We start from the raw sequence: 14,508 nt of genomic DNA, 5'->3' as shown, positions 1-14,508 counted from the left end.
GATGTAACAAAACGGTATTAGCTACGTGATGAAACAAAACGGTATTAGCTACGTGATGAAACAAAACGGTATTAGCTAAGTGATCTAACAAAACGGTATTAGCTACGTGATATAACAAAACGGAATTAGCTACGTGATGTAACAAAACGGTACTAGCTACGTAGTATAACAAAACGGTATTAGCTACGTGATCTAACAAAACGGTATTAGCTACGTGATCTAACAAAACGGTATTAGCTACAATATATAATTAAATGGTATTAATGGTCGCGGCATTAATTAACATATTTTCATCTCTCTGAGACTGACTGAACGTTTAACTTTTGAAAAAGTGAAGGTTTATGAATTAAACACGAATACAAAGCCTGTGTTTGCATCAACTTTAAGCTCAAGTACAGACCTTGTAATATTTATTGTGCACGTAAGGTTTTTTATTTTGTCCTCTAGTTCTTTATAAAGTTTTCAAGAGCTTAAGAACACAAGTTTAAAATCAACTATGTATTTCATCACCTACGGATAGTTTGACAAACCAGGATTTAACTGTACCTTTTAACAGAGAGAGGCGTGTTTTATCTGTACACGAAAATAGTAAAAAAAAACAACGAGTTTCTAAACATTGTCCATTATATTTATACATATTAGTTTCTAAACATTGTCCATATATTTATATATATTAGTTTCTAAACATTGTCAATATATTTGTATATATTAGTTTCTAAACATTGTCCATATATTTATATATATTAGTCTCTAAAAATTGTCCATTATATTTATATGTATTAGTTTCTAAACATTGTACATATATTTATACATATTAGTTTCTAAACATTGTCCATATATTTATATATATTAGTTTCTAAACATTGTACATATATTTATATATATTAGTTTCTAAACATTGTCCATATATTTGTATATATTAGTTTCTAAACATTGTCCATATATTTATATATATTAGTCTCTAAAACTGTCCATTATATTTATATATATTAGTTTCTAAACATTGTCCATTATATTTATATATATTAGTTTCTAAACATTGTCCATTATATATATATATATTAGTTTCTAAACATTGTCCATTATATTTATATATATAAGTTTCTAAACATTGTCCATTATATTTATATATATAAGTTTCTAAACATTGTCCATTATATTTATATATATAAGTTTCTAACATTGTCCATTATATTTATATATATTAGTTTCTAAACATTGTCCATTATATTTATATATACAAGTTTCTAAACATTGTCCATTATATTTATATATATAAGTTTCTAAACATTGTCCATTATATTTATAAATATTAGTTTCTAAACATTGTCCATTATATTTATATATATATAAGTTTCTAAACATTGTCCATTATATTTACATATATTAGTTTCTAAACATTGTCCATCATATTTATATATATTAGTTTCTATACATTGTCCATATATTTATATATATAAGTTTCTAAACATTGTCCATATATTTATATATATTACTTTCTAAACATTGTCCATTATATTTATATATATTAGTTTCTAAATATTGTCCATATATTTATATATATTAGTTTCTAAAAATTGTCCATATATTTATATATATTAATTTCTCAACATTGTCCATTATATTTATATATATATTAGTTTCTAAACATTGTCCATATATTTATATATATTAGTTTCTAAACATTGTACATATATTTATATATATTAGATATTTATATATATTAGTTTCTAAACATTGTCCATATATTTATATATATTAGTTTCTAAATATTGTCCATATATTTATATATATTAATTTCTCAACATTGTCCATATATTTATATATATTAGTTTCTAAACATTGTCCATATATTTATATATATCAGTTTCTAAACATTGTCCATATATTTATATATATATGTTTCTAAACATTGTCCATATATTTATATATATTAGTTTCTAAACATTGTCCATTATATTTATATATATATTAGTTTCTAAACATTGTCCATATATTTATATATATTAGTTTCTAAACATTGTACATATATTTATATATATTAGTTTCTAAACATTGTCCATATATTTATATATATTAGTTTCTAAACATTGTACATATATTTATACATATTAGTTTTAAACATTGTCCATATATTTATATATATTAGTTTCTAAACATTGTCCATTATATTTATATATATATTAGTTTCTAAACATTGTCCATTATATTTATATATATTAGTTTCTAAACATTGTCCATTATATTTATATATATTAGTTTCTAAACATTGTCCATATATTTATATATATTAGTTTCTAAACATTGTCCATTATATTTATATGTATATTAGTTTCTATATATTGTCCATATATTTATATATATTAGTTTCTAAACATTGTCCATTATATTTATATATATTAGTTTCTAAACATTGTCCATTATATTTATATATATATAAGTTTCTAAACATTGTCCATTATATTTATATATATGTTTCTAAACATTGTCCATTATATTTATATATATTAGTTCTAAACATTGTCCATTATATTTATATATATATAAGTTTCTAAACATTGTCCATATATTTATATATATTAGTTTCTAAACCTTGTCTCTATTGATATTTAGCTTTTATTTCTAGACTCAGCTTCTTGGGATTTCGATTAAGTGTTTTCAGTAACTTGAGTGAAGTTACGAAACTTATCATGAGGTTAGTTTCATTAGAGTTACACAAGTGCGATACAAATTCTCATTTTGAGACGTGTGACTGAGTTTAGTTTCACAAAAGCAATTAATTTTTGTTGTTAGTATATATTGTATTACCAGTTTACTGTGCTGTTAGTTATTGGTTTATTCAATAACTGTACAAAAAGAAGTTATATCACTTCCAGCAGCTCATCTGAAGAGCTAACCCAAGTGATATCACTACTAGTTAACATTTTACAGAGATACTCCAGGTGATGTCACTGCTAGATAACATTTTAGAGATACCCCAAGTAATATCACTGCTATTTAACATTGTAAAGACATACAAAAAGCTAATTATTTTCAAATATACATAAAATTATATTACATCCACCTGATTCGTAAAAAAATACAGAAAATTATATTTTTTTCTAGTTGAATGTTAAGATATATTCAAAGTGACATAATTTTCACCTAACTACTAACATACAAGTTCAAATGAACTTTGAAAACGTAAACGAACCTGTGTTAAGAATTCCTTTATCTTCGACGTTGATATGTCAAGAATAATGTTTGTAGCCCCCTGTTGGCTGATATCTTTAACAAGCTTTCTATAGCTCATTCCACGTGTTAGTTGACGTAAGGAAACTTTAACTGGTTTTTCTTTATCCTGCTTCAAAAGTTCTTTCAGTTTAATCAAAGCTGGCCAAAGTATTAAAATATGTATGTTAGACATTAACAATAATAATAACATATCCAGTAATATGTATAATAGCCACGACCCCAAAACATTAGTGGTTGGTTTAATAACATTGTAACATTTTCATATTTGAGCTACTCTTTCTCGCAGACAATGTGTATTAAATCCTGGTATATTTGATAAAACAACATTATGGAGTCAAAGAAACAAACTCACGTAAATGTAGAGTTGTTTAATAAAACTACACGTAAACAAATCTCTGTTTAATAAAACTACGCGTACACAATAAGGTATAATACGTACAAAGAATATTGTGAAATTTCGCAAAAAACTAACATACATTTGTGGCTTCTTACGAGCAGTTTATATTGTTTTAGATTCATGAGTTTCCTTATATAAATTTCTACATTTGTCTAAGCATGAAAAAAACATTTTTGAATACTACTGATATAAAGAAAATTTATATTGTTCTAGAATTACAAAAGTGTTTCTCCATAATCACTTATAATTTTCACTTGTCGTTAGTATTAGACCTAGTATATTTTGAAAGAAGACATTCTATAATTGTAAATTAAAGATTTTCAAAAATTAGACCTGGTATATTTGAAAGACGACATTTTATAATTATTAATTAAAGATTTTCAAGAATTACACCTGGTATATTTTGAAATAAGACATTCTATAATTGTAAATTAAAGATTTTAAAGAATTAGACCTAGTATATTTTGAAAGAAAACATTCAATAATTCTAAATTAAATATTTTCAAGAATTAGACTTAGTATATTTTGAAAGAAGACATTCAATAATTGTAAATTAAAGATTTTCAAGAATTAGACCTAGTATATTTTGAAAGAAGATATTCAATAATTATAAATTAAATATTTTGAAGAATTAGACCTGGTATATTTTGATAGAAGACATTCTATAATTGTAAATTAAAGATTTTCAAGAATTAGACGTGGTATATTTTGAAAGGAGATATTCAATAATTATAAATTAAATATTTTGAAGAATTAGACCTGGTATATTTTGATAGAAGACATTCTATAATTCTAAATTAAATATTTTCAAGAATTATACCTGGTATATTTTGAAAGAAGACACTGTATAATTATAAATTAAAGATTTTAAAGAATTAGACCTGGTATATTTTGAAAGAAGACATTCTATAATTATAAATTAAAGATTTTAAAGAATTAGACCTGGTATATTTTGAAAGAAGACATTCTATAATTATAAATTAAAGATTTTTAATAATTAGACGTGGTATATTTTGAAAGAAGACATTGTATAATTATAAATTAAATATTTTCAAGAATTAGACCTGGTATATTTTGAAAGAAGACATTCTATAATTGTAAATCAAAGATTTTCAAGAACTAGACCTGGTATATTTTGAAAGACATTCTATAATTCTAAATTAAATAATTTCAAAATCTGACCAAGTATATTTTGAAAGAAGACATTCTATATTTGTAAATTAAAGATTTTCAAGAACTAGACCTGGTATATTTTGAAAGACATTCTATAATTCTAAATTAAATAATTTCAAAATCTGACCAAGTATATTTTGAAAGAAGACATTCTATAATTGTAAATTAAAGATTTTCAAGAATTAGACCTGGTAGATTTTGAAAGAAGACATAGTAAAATTCTAAATTAAAGATTTTCAAGAGTTAGACCAGGTATATTTTGAAAGAAGACATTCTATAATTGTAAATCAAGGATTTTCAAGAAGTAAAAGAGACTGTAATATCATTACTCCACCATCAATAGTATATGTTTTATACTATTAACGGTGTTTCTGTGGGCTTCACGCTTACCTGGAATTTACTTATACGTTTACTACTTCTTAAACGTCATCTTACCACGTGCTACATACCATTATTTTAGTTACGACATTAGCCAATGACATTAATTTTTTAACCTCACGTGTTGTCTTTGGAACTTGGCCGTAGTCTGCATTCGATTTTTGCTTGGAATTTAAACTCTTACTTATGTTGAGCGACTTCGGATCACTATTCCGGGTTATCAAGTTTGTGTGGTCGCCGGACTCCAAATTACTTGACCACGGAGGTCTTTCCTTTCTGCAAGGGTCTGCTTCCGTCACTGACCTGAGAGAACGGGCCCAACTCCGTGCACCCAACACCCGCCAGCGTGGCGAACTGTCCACTCAGCAACTAACAACACTGCGTCGTCCGCTGCCAAGCACCGTCCACCACCCGATAGACCCCAGGGTACGGCCTGTACCCTAGGGGTAGGCTTGCTAACTCCATCTCCTGTATCCTGCCTCAATCCCCTCAGTTTAGATAATACACTAGTTATCCTGACTAAACCCTTACTGTGAGAAGAGGATAAGGCATGTCTCCAGTCTACCCTGCAACTCCAGTCAACACAAAGTAAGTTATGACAGTTACCTACCCTACGTACCTTGGTTACTGTTTTCCATGTATCTTGTTTTGTGGTATTCCTATGTCGCAGTTGCCTATGGGTTTCATGCCGTTTGTTGATAGGGGTTGAACACATTTGGGGAACACAATACACAATTTAACATGTGTAGTCAAAGTCACTATTATAACGGTCCATGAGCTATTTGTCCAAGTACCTACGTATATGAAGTATATAAACACACTCACTAACCAGGTTTGCACTTCCAGCGTTGGCTGGTCAGTCGTGGTTCCCTCATCCATCGTCCACTTGAAGCCAGCGTGTGTTGTTTGTTTCGGCAGAGTGAAATTAGAATTTCAGATCTATGAATCCGCATTTCATTTTTATTATTCCGGACTCTTCCGGGGTCCATCTCTTGTTGAATTCTTCACTCCGATGTTTATCGATTTTTAACCTAATTCTTGAATTGGACCTGATTCGTGTTATCACCACCGGAACGCTTTCCTCTACGTTTTCGTATACAGCCTTACATCATATCTGATAATTACCTTCACTCACTAATAAAGCAAGGAGTATTTCTTCACAGGTAGTGACGTGTTGAAGATGACTGTAGTGTAACTAATCAAACCAGTGTGGAAAACGTGGGATAGCTTTCGCCAAATATACTTTTACATATGCTCAATCATAGAAAGCATGTTTTGTTGTTTCTATGCACTTGCAGTACGGACATTTGTTTGATTTCATGACTTTCTGTCTATTTAATCTGTCTTTAGTGCTTACTATATTATTGGCTATTTTAAAATTTTAATATTTTGCTTTCTATTTACCTGTTGCTTGTTGTGGTCCATGCTGTCTTCCAGTTGATCTGTGGATATTTTAATATTTTGCTTTCTATTTTCCTGTTGCTTGTTGTGGTCCATGCTGTCTTCCAGTTGATCTGTGGATATTTTAATATTTTGCTTTCTATATTCCTGTTGCTTGTTGTGGTCCATGCTGTCTTCTTGTTGATCTGTGGATATTTTAATATTTTGCTTTCTATTTTCCTGTTGCTTGTTGTGGTCCATGCTGTCTTCCTGTTGATCTGTGGATATTTTAATATTTTGCTTTCTATTTTCCTGTTGCTTGTTGTGGTCCATGCTGTCTTCCAGTTGATCTACTTCGGCTTTATTTTTATCTCTTAGTATTTCGTTAATCTATTCTATTGGCACATTAAAGGACCATGCGATTCATTCAATCCAGAACTCACCAGACCAGCTGAGACACAACAAACACAGTAGTGGTCGGAACATTAGTTATATAAGTCAACAAAAGCGCCCCCAGTGCTAAAAACCGGGTTTCGATGGCCGTGGTTGGCAGAGCACAGATGGCCATTCTGCAGCTTTGTGATTAATTCTTAAAAAGGCCCGGCATGGCCACGACTATAAAGGCGTTCGACTCGTAATTCGAGAGTCGCGGGTTCGAATACCGGTCGCACCAAACATACTCGCCCTTTTAGCCGTGGTGGCGTTTTAATGTTACTGTCAATCCCACTATTTGTTGGTAAAAAGAGTAGCCCAAAAGTTGGCGGTGGGTGGTGATGACTACCTGCCTTCCCTCTTGTCTTATACTGCTAAATTAGGGACGGCTAGCGCAGATAGCCCTCAAGTATCTTTGCGCAAAATTCAAAACAAAACAAACAAAAATTCTAAATAAACAAACACAACAAAAGCACATACGTTTGCGACTATGGTTTGTTTCAAATGTATGTTGTCTTATCGAAATGGTAAAGACTGTTAATGTGGACGAAGTTCACTTAGGACAACTTAATGATTTACCGTATTCTATGGCGACATCAGTGATAAGCTACTAGTGAAATCCATACAGTTGAGATATACAACACGAAGTATTCAACCTACCTTCACGTTGGTGTAGACTTTGCACTTCAAAATTTTCATTCAATGGAGTGTTTCCTTTATTACCAGATCTCACTGCCCACCACCATTGATATAGATAGCAGCAGGCTATACATATATATATATATATATATGTGTTTCTCAGTGTGGAGTGTTTTATAACTGTTCTATCCTTTGTTTCTCAGTGTGGAGTGTTTTATAACTGTTCTATCCTTTGTTTCTCAGTGTGGAGTGTTTTATAACTGTTCTGTTCTCATCTATCCTTTGTTTCTCAGTGTGGAGTGTTTTATAACTGTTCTATCCTTTGTTTCTCAGTGTGGAGTGTTTTATAACTGTTCTATCCTTTGTTTCTCAGTGTGGAGTGTTTTATAACTGTTCTATCCTTTGTTTCTCAGTGTGGAGTGTTTTATAACTGTTCTGTCCTTTGTTTCTCAGTGTGGAGTGTTTTATAACTGTTCTATCCTTTGTTTCTCAGTGTGGAGTGTTTTATAACTGTTCTGTCCTTTGTTTCTCAGTGTGGAGTGTTTCATAACTGTTCTATCCTTTGTTTCTCAGTGTGGAGTGTTTTATAACTGTTCTATCCTTTCTCAGTGTGGATTGTTTCATAACTGTTCTGTCCTTTCTCAGTGTGGAGTGTTATCTTTAGGATTTAAGTTTATTTAACGTTCTTACCCCCAAATGGTAGTAGCTTATTATTATTATTCTTATCTATGTAATTTTTCATTTAATTTTCATGTGTTTTTTTCTTATTAATATTTACTTTGGTGAGCAATCATCTTCTCACAACTGTCTGTAGGCAGTGAAGGGTCATAGAGATGTGGGACATTGTGCGCTTCAGCACACATATCTTGCTCTCATAATTTCCATTTTTATTCCTTTATTTTAATTTATGTATTTCTATTTCTTTATGTTCTTTATGTGAGACTAGTGAAGGGAGGTTAAAACTGATATATAATGTATCCCCATCGCAATGTGGGTTGTGCTTCAACAGTCACCTCCAAAATAAGGATACATTTTACATCCAGAATATGTTTTGTAGACTGGGATTCTTTCAATTAGTGCAGTATATTTTACTTTTGTTTCGACTTGTTTTGTTTATAACAAACTAGCAATAGTCAGAGGTTTGGATTTACTGTTGCTAGTTCAGTCCGTCCTTTTGATTTTGTTTAATTTGACTTAAATGTTCAGTATCAATATATACATATTTATATACAGAAAAACACACACGTAGTAAAATTACACAGTCATATACGTATGTTGGAGATAACCAATATATCAAACATTATCCAAATCCTGATGATAAACTAATTTGGAAACATGAAAATCAATTGAGGGTGAAAAGTTGTGTGGTTATACCCACAGCACCTCAACTCCTCGTATCATTCACTGTCTATAGACTGTCACACTTAAAAGTTCTTATAACGTCAGAAGCAGAAATAAGATAAAACTGTTCTTAAATATTTCTAGTAAAGATTTCTCTTCCCAATCTTCACCCTTAAAAATTCTAATAGTATCTACATTAGAATAAATGATAATGGCTCCACCCTAATCATTCTATTTTAAAGAATTATATATATATCTAATATATATCTGAATTTAATAGGATTTTTATGAATTTTGAAATTTAATATAAAAATGGTAAATAAGATGAAGAACTTGTATTTATAAACCAATAATATTAGTAATAATAGTACAATAATATTATTAATAATAGTACAATAATATTATTAATAATAGTACAATAATATTAGTAATAACAGTACAATAACATTAGTAATAATAGTACAATAATATTAGTAATAACAGTACAATAACATTAGTAATAATATTAGTAATAATAGTATAATAATATTAATAATAGTACAATAATATTAGTAATAATAGTACAATAATATTAGTAATAATAGTATAATAATATTAATAATAGTACAATAATATTAGTAATAATAGTACAATAATATTAGTAATAATAGTACAATAATATTTGTAATAATAGAACAATAATATTTGTAATAATAGTACAATAGTATTAGTAATAATAGTATAATAATATTAGTAATAATAGTATAATAATATTAGTAATAATAGTATAATAATATTAGTGATAATAGGTCAATTATATTAGTAATAATAGTATAATAATATTAGTAATAATAATATAATATTAGTGATAATAGTACAATACTATTAGTAATAATAGTATAATAATATTAGTAATAATAGTACAATAATATTAGTAATAATAGTATAATAATATTAGTAATAATAGTACAATAATATTAGTAATAATAGTACAATAATATCAGTAATAATAGCATAATAATATTAGTAATAATAGTACAATAATATTAGTAATAATAACATAATAATATTAGTAATAATAGTATAATAATTTTAGTAATAACAGCATGTTTAATATTAGTAATAACAGCATGTTTAATATCAGTAATAACAGTATAATAATATTAGTAATAACAGTATAATACTATAAGTAATAATAGTACAATAATATTAGTAATAATAGTACAATAATATTAGCAACAATAGCATAATAATATTGGTAATAATAGTACAATAATATTAGTAATAATACTATAACTAATAACAGTAAAATACTATTAGTAATAACAGTATAATAATATTAGTAATAATAGTTACATATTTAACGACACATATATCACAAGTTAATATTATATATACGTATAGTACACTATCCACTTTACATGGTGGTATATTTTGCTGTACATAATAAAAATCCATGCCTGACAGACAAGTTAAACATGCAGAACTATTGTACACAACATTGTTTTATTAATTTCAGTAGCATATTTAAATAACTGTTAAAGAGTTCGCTAGGATATTCGTCAGCATACAATATTGATGGAAAATTTACCAAATAAAAATTCCATAATATGATAAAAGAAGGAGGCCTGATAAATGAACAATGTAACATTCAAATAGTGAAAGAAATAGCAAAAAAACTATTATTATATTAATTCCTTAATATATTTAGATTTATATCTAATTCGTTAAATGCAGTATCTATTGTTCCTAGTAATATTCTGGATATTGTGTTTGAAAAAATTAACAAAGTTTTTAAATTATCCAGATAATTATTTTTATGTTATTAAAAAAGACAGTTCAGTTTTGGAATGTTTAAATAATTTACTTCAAGTAAACCAGGTTTATTTATCTCTTATTTTATGTTTATAGCATTATGTACTAAAATAGATTTGAAAGATTTAATTAAAGTTTTCAGTAACTTATTTGATATTTTTTATAGATCTAGAAATAAACATTCTTCATTTCTGTGTGTATAATACACTTCTTTTGATGTACAGGTATATTACAGTGTGTATTCCTTTGGGAGGGAAAGTTTCTTCAAATATGGGTAATTTATATTTGTTTTTTTTATGAAAACTTATTTCTGAAACAAATTTCAAATCCGAAGTTATGCGCACATACTTTTCGTTACATACACGATTTAGTTACTCTAAAGAACAAGAATTTTAATCTGACTTTAATAAACCCAAAAGAATTAGTATTGGAGAGAAATGATAAAGGCCACGTCTATACAACTTATTTTAGTCTTGGACATTAATTTGGTAAATGGCAAAACACAACTGCCATTTCTTGTAAGAGAGGGTCATTTAATTTTACCATTCTTTGATACCAAGATGGGTCATTATATCACAACTGAAAATATTTTTAACTGCTTAGAGCAATACGTTTATAGGTAGTGTTATATTCTTCGTAACTAAACTAGAAAATAATGGTTATAAATATTGGCAATTGAGATCAATTGAGAAAATATTAAAAACAAATTCAGATTAGGAGATTACCTCTTATTATCACTAGAGGTGGCAAACTATCTTTGGGTAGTTAATATTAAAATTTATTCACTATAAGAGGAACTGAACCGATAAAACATCAAGTAGTTAGGATTAGCTCACCTTTCCAGAGTTATATTTGAATAATTTTATCAAAGAACTATACAACTGTTGAGGTAAGATATGTAGTTCGTTGTTAAAATATTTTAAAATTCTGTAAGGCATTATCATCGTTTTAGAAAAGGGTGGGGGTTGTGAGTAACCTATTATTGAATGAGTAGGGTGTATCTTTTTTACTTTAATATAAAAAAAGGTTGAGAATAAACTATTACTGAATGAGTAGGGTGGATCTTTTTTACTTTATTATAAGAAGAGGTTGTGAGTAACCTATTATTGAATGAGTAGGGTGTATCTTTTTTACTTTAATATAAAAAAAGGTTGTGAATAAACTATTACTGAATGAGTAGGGTGGATCTTTTTTACTTTACTATAAGAAGAGGTTGTGAATAACCTATTATTGAATGAGTAGGGTGGATCTTTTTTACTTTAATATAAAAAAAGGTTGTGAATAAACTATTACTGAATGAGTAGGGTGGATCTTTTTTACTTTACTATAAGAAGAGGTTGTGAATAACCTATTATTGAATGAGTAGGGTGGATCTTTTTTACTTTATTATAAGAAGAGGTTGTGAATAACCTATTATTGAATGAGTAGGGTGGATCTTTTTTACTTTATTATAAGAAGAGGTTGTGAATAACCTATTATTGAATGAGTAGGGTGGATCTTTTTTTATAAGAAGAGGTTGTGACTTTAATATAAAAAAAGGTTGTGAATAAACTATTACTGAATGAGTAGGGTGGATCTTTTTTTATTATAAGAAGAGGTTGTGACTTTATTATAAGAAGAGGTTGTGAGTAACCTATTATTGAATGAGTAGGGTGTATCTTTTTACTTTAATATATAAGAAAAGGTTGTGAATAAACTATTACTGAATGAGTAGGGTGGATCTTTTTTACTTTATTATAAGAAGAGGTTGTGAATAACCTATTACTGAATGAGTAGGGTGGATCTTTTTTACTTTATTATAAGAAGAGGTTTGAGTAACCTATTACTGAATGAGTAGGGTGGATCATTTTTACTTTATTATAAGATGAGGTTGTGGGTAACTTATTACTGAATAATTAGGGTGGATCTTTTTTACTTTAATATAAGAAGAGGTTGTGAGTAACCTATTACTGAATGAGTAGGGTGGATCTTTTTTACTTTAATATAAGAAGAGGTTGTGAGTAACCTATTACTGAATGAGTACGGTCGATCTTTTTTACTTTATTATAAGAAGAGGTTGTGAGTATCCTATTACTCAATGAGTAGGGTGGATCTTTTTTACTTTATTATAAGAAGAGGTTGTGAGCAACCTATTACGGAATGAGTAGGGTGGATCTTTTTTACTTTAATATAAGAAGAGGTTGTGAGTAACCTATTAATGAATGAGTAGGGTGGATCTTTTTTACTTTATTATCAGAAGAGATTGTGAGTAACCTATTACTGAATGAGTAGGGTGGATCTTTTTTACTTTATTATAAAAAGAGATTGTGAGTAACCTATTACTGAATTGGTAGAGTGGACCTTTTTTACTTTATTATAAGAAGAGGTTGTTAGTAACCTATTACTGAATGAGTATGGTGGTTCTTTTTTACTTTATCATAAGAAGAGGTTGTGAGTAACCTATTACTGAATGAGTAGGGTTGATCTTTTTTACTTTAATATAAGAAGAGGTTGTGAGTAACCTATTACTGAATGAGTAGGGTCGATCTTTTTTACTTTAATATAAGAAGAGGTTGTGAGTGATCTATTATTGAATGAGTAGAGTGGACTTTTTTACTTTATTATAAGAACATTTTGTGAGTAACCTATTACTGAATGAGTAGAGTGGACCTTTTTTACTTTATTATCAGAAGTATTAAAAGTTTTATTGGTGGATCTTTGGAGTAACATAAAGCAGGCTGATTAGGTTGAATCTATATTTTTTATTGAAAATATTTTATGGCGGTTTTTTTATCGGTAATTTTGAAATTAAAATACCTTGAACGTATAAAAAAACTACAATCACATTACTCCATATCTGTAATTGATATTTCACATAACTCCATATCTGTAATTGATATTCATGTTGATAACTGGTCACATAACTCCACATCTGTAATTGATATTCATGTTGATAACTGGTCACATAACTCAATATCTGTAATTGATATTCATGTTGCTAACTGGTCACATAACTCAATATCTGTAATTGATATTCATGTTTATAACTGGTCACATAACTCCATATCTGTAATTGATATTCATGTTGCTAACTGGTCACATAACTCCATATCTGTAATTGATATTCATGTTGATAACTGGTCACATAAATCCATATCTGTAATTGATATTCATGTTGATAACTGGTCACATAACTCCATATCTGTAATTGATATTCATGTTGATAACTGGTCACATAACTCCATATCTGTAATTGATATTCATGTTGATAACTCGTGTTTTCATCAGTGTTTGGATTTTGTCTGATAGTTTGGATATACCCAACAGTTTTGGTTGTTGTCAGACAATTTCTGTTAAGAGTTTAAGGTAACAAGTGGCAACAACAATGGACTAAGTAAAGTATTTTTAAGGCTTATCTTGTGTGAAGTTCGTTGTTGTTTTATAGTGCTGATTTTTATCGCCCTTTAATGATAATAGTTTGAAGGTATTATTTCTCTCAGTGTATGTATGTGTGTTCTTAGCTACTTCCTTGGAGTTTGTTTACTCTCAAGTTTAAAGCTACTAATAACATAATTTAAATGTGTCTACAGGAGCTGCAGAACCCCAGTATTTAGTGTTTTCAATCCTAAAACTTACCGCTGCTCAACCGTCAAAACATATAAGTCAATAGTTGTGCATTTTGTAAATGTTTGACCTAACCATTTAAAGTGTAAAAACTACATACAGAGATAGACCATGTTTGATAATTATCCTAGATCTTA

General features: G+C 28.3%; 1 protein-coding gene across 1 annotated transcript in view; it reads right to left on the bottom strand.

The window, feature by feature from the left end:
- LOC143251258 (glutamate receptor ionotropic, kainate 2-like) overlaps positions 1-14,508 on the bottom strand; it is a 427,216-nt gene that overhangs the window by 71,982 nt on the left and 340,726 nt on the right. The window contains exon 5 of the mRNA XM_076502702.1: positions 3,194-3,372. Within this exon, the coding sequence (XP_076358817.1) occupies positions 3,194-3,372 (179 nt within the window). The remainder of the gene's footprint in view (positions 1-3,193; positions 3,373-14,508) is intronic.

This window comes from Tachypleus tridentatus, chromosome 5 (genome assembly GCF_004210375.1).
Source record: "Tachypleus tridentatus isolate NWPU-2018 chromosome 5, ASM421037v1, whole genome shotgun sequence".
Taxonomy (NCBI): Eukaryota; Metazoa; Arthropoda; class Merostomata; order Xiphosura; family Limulidae; genus Tachypleus; species Tachypleus tridentatus.
This window is presented reverse-complemented; position numbering and strand designations above follow the sequence as displayed.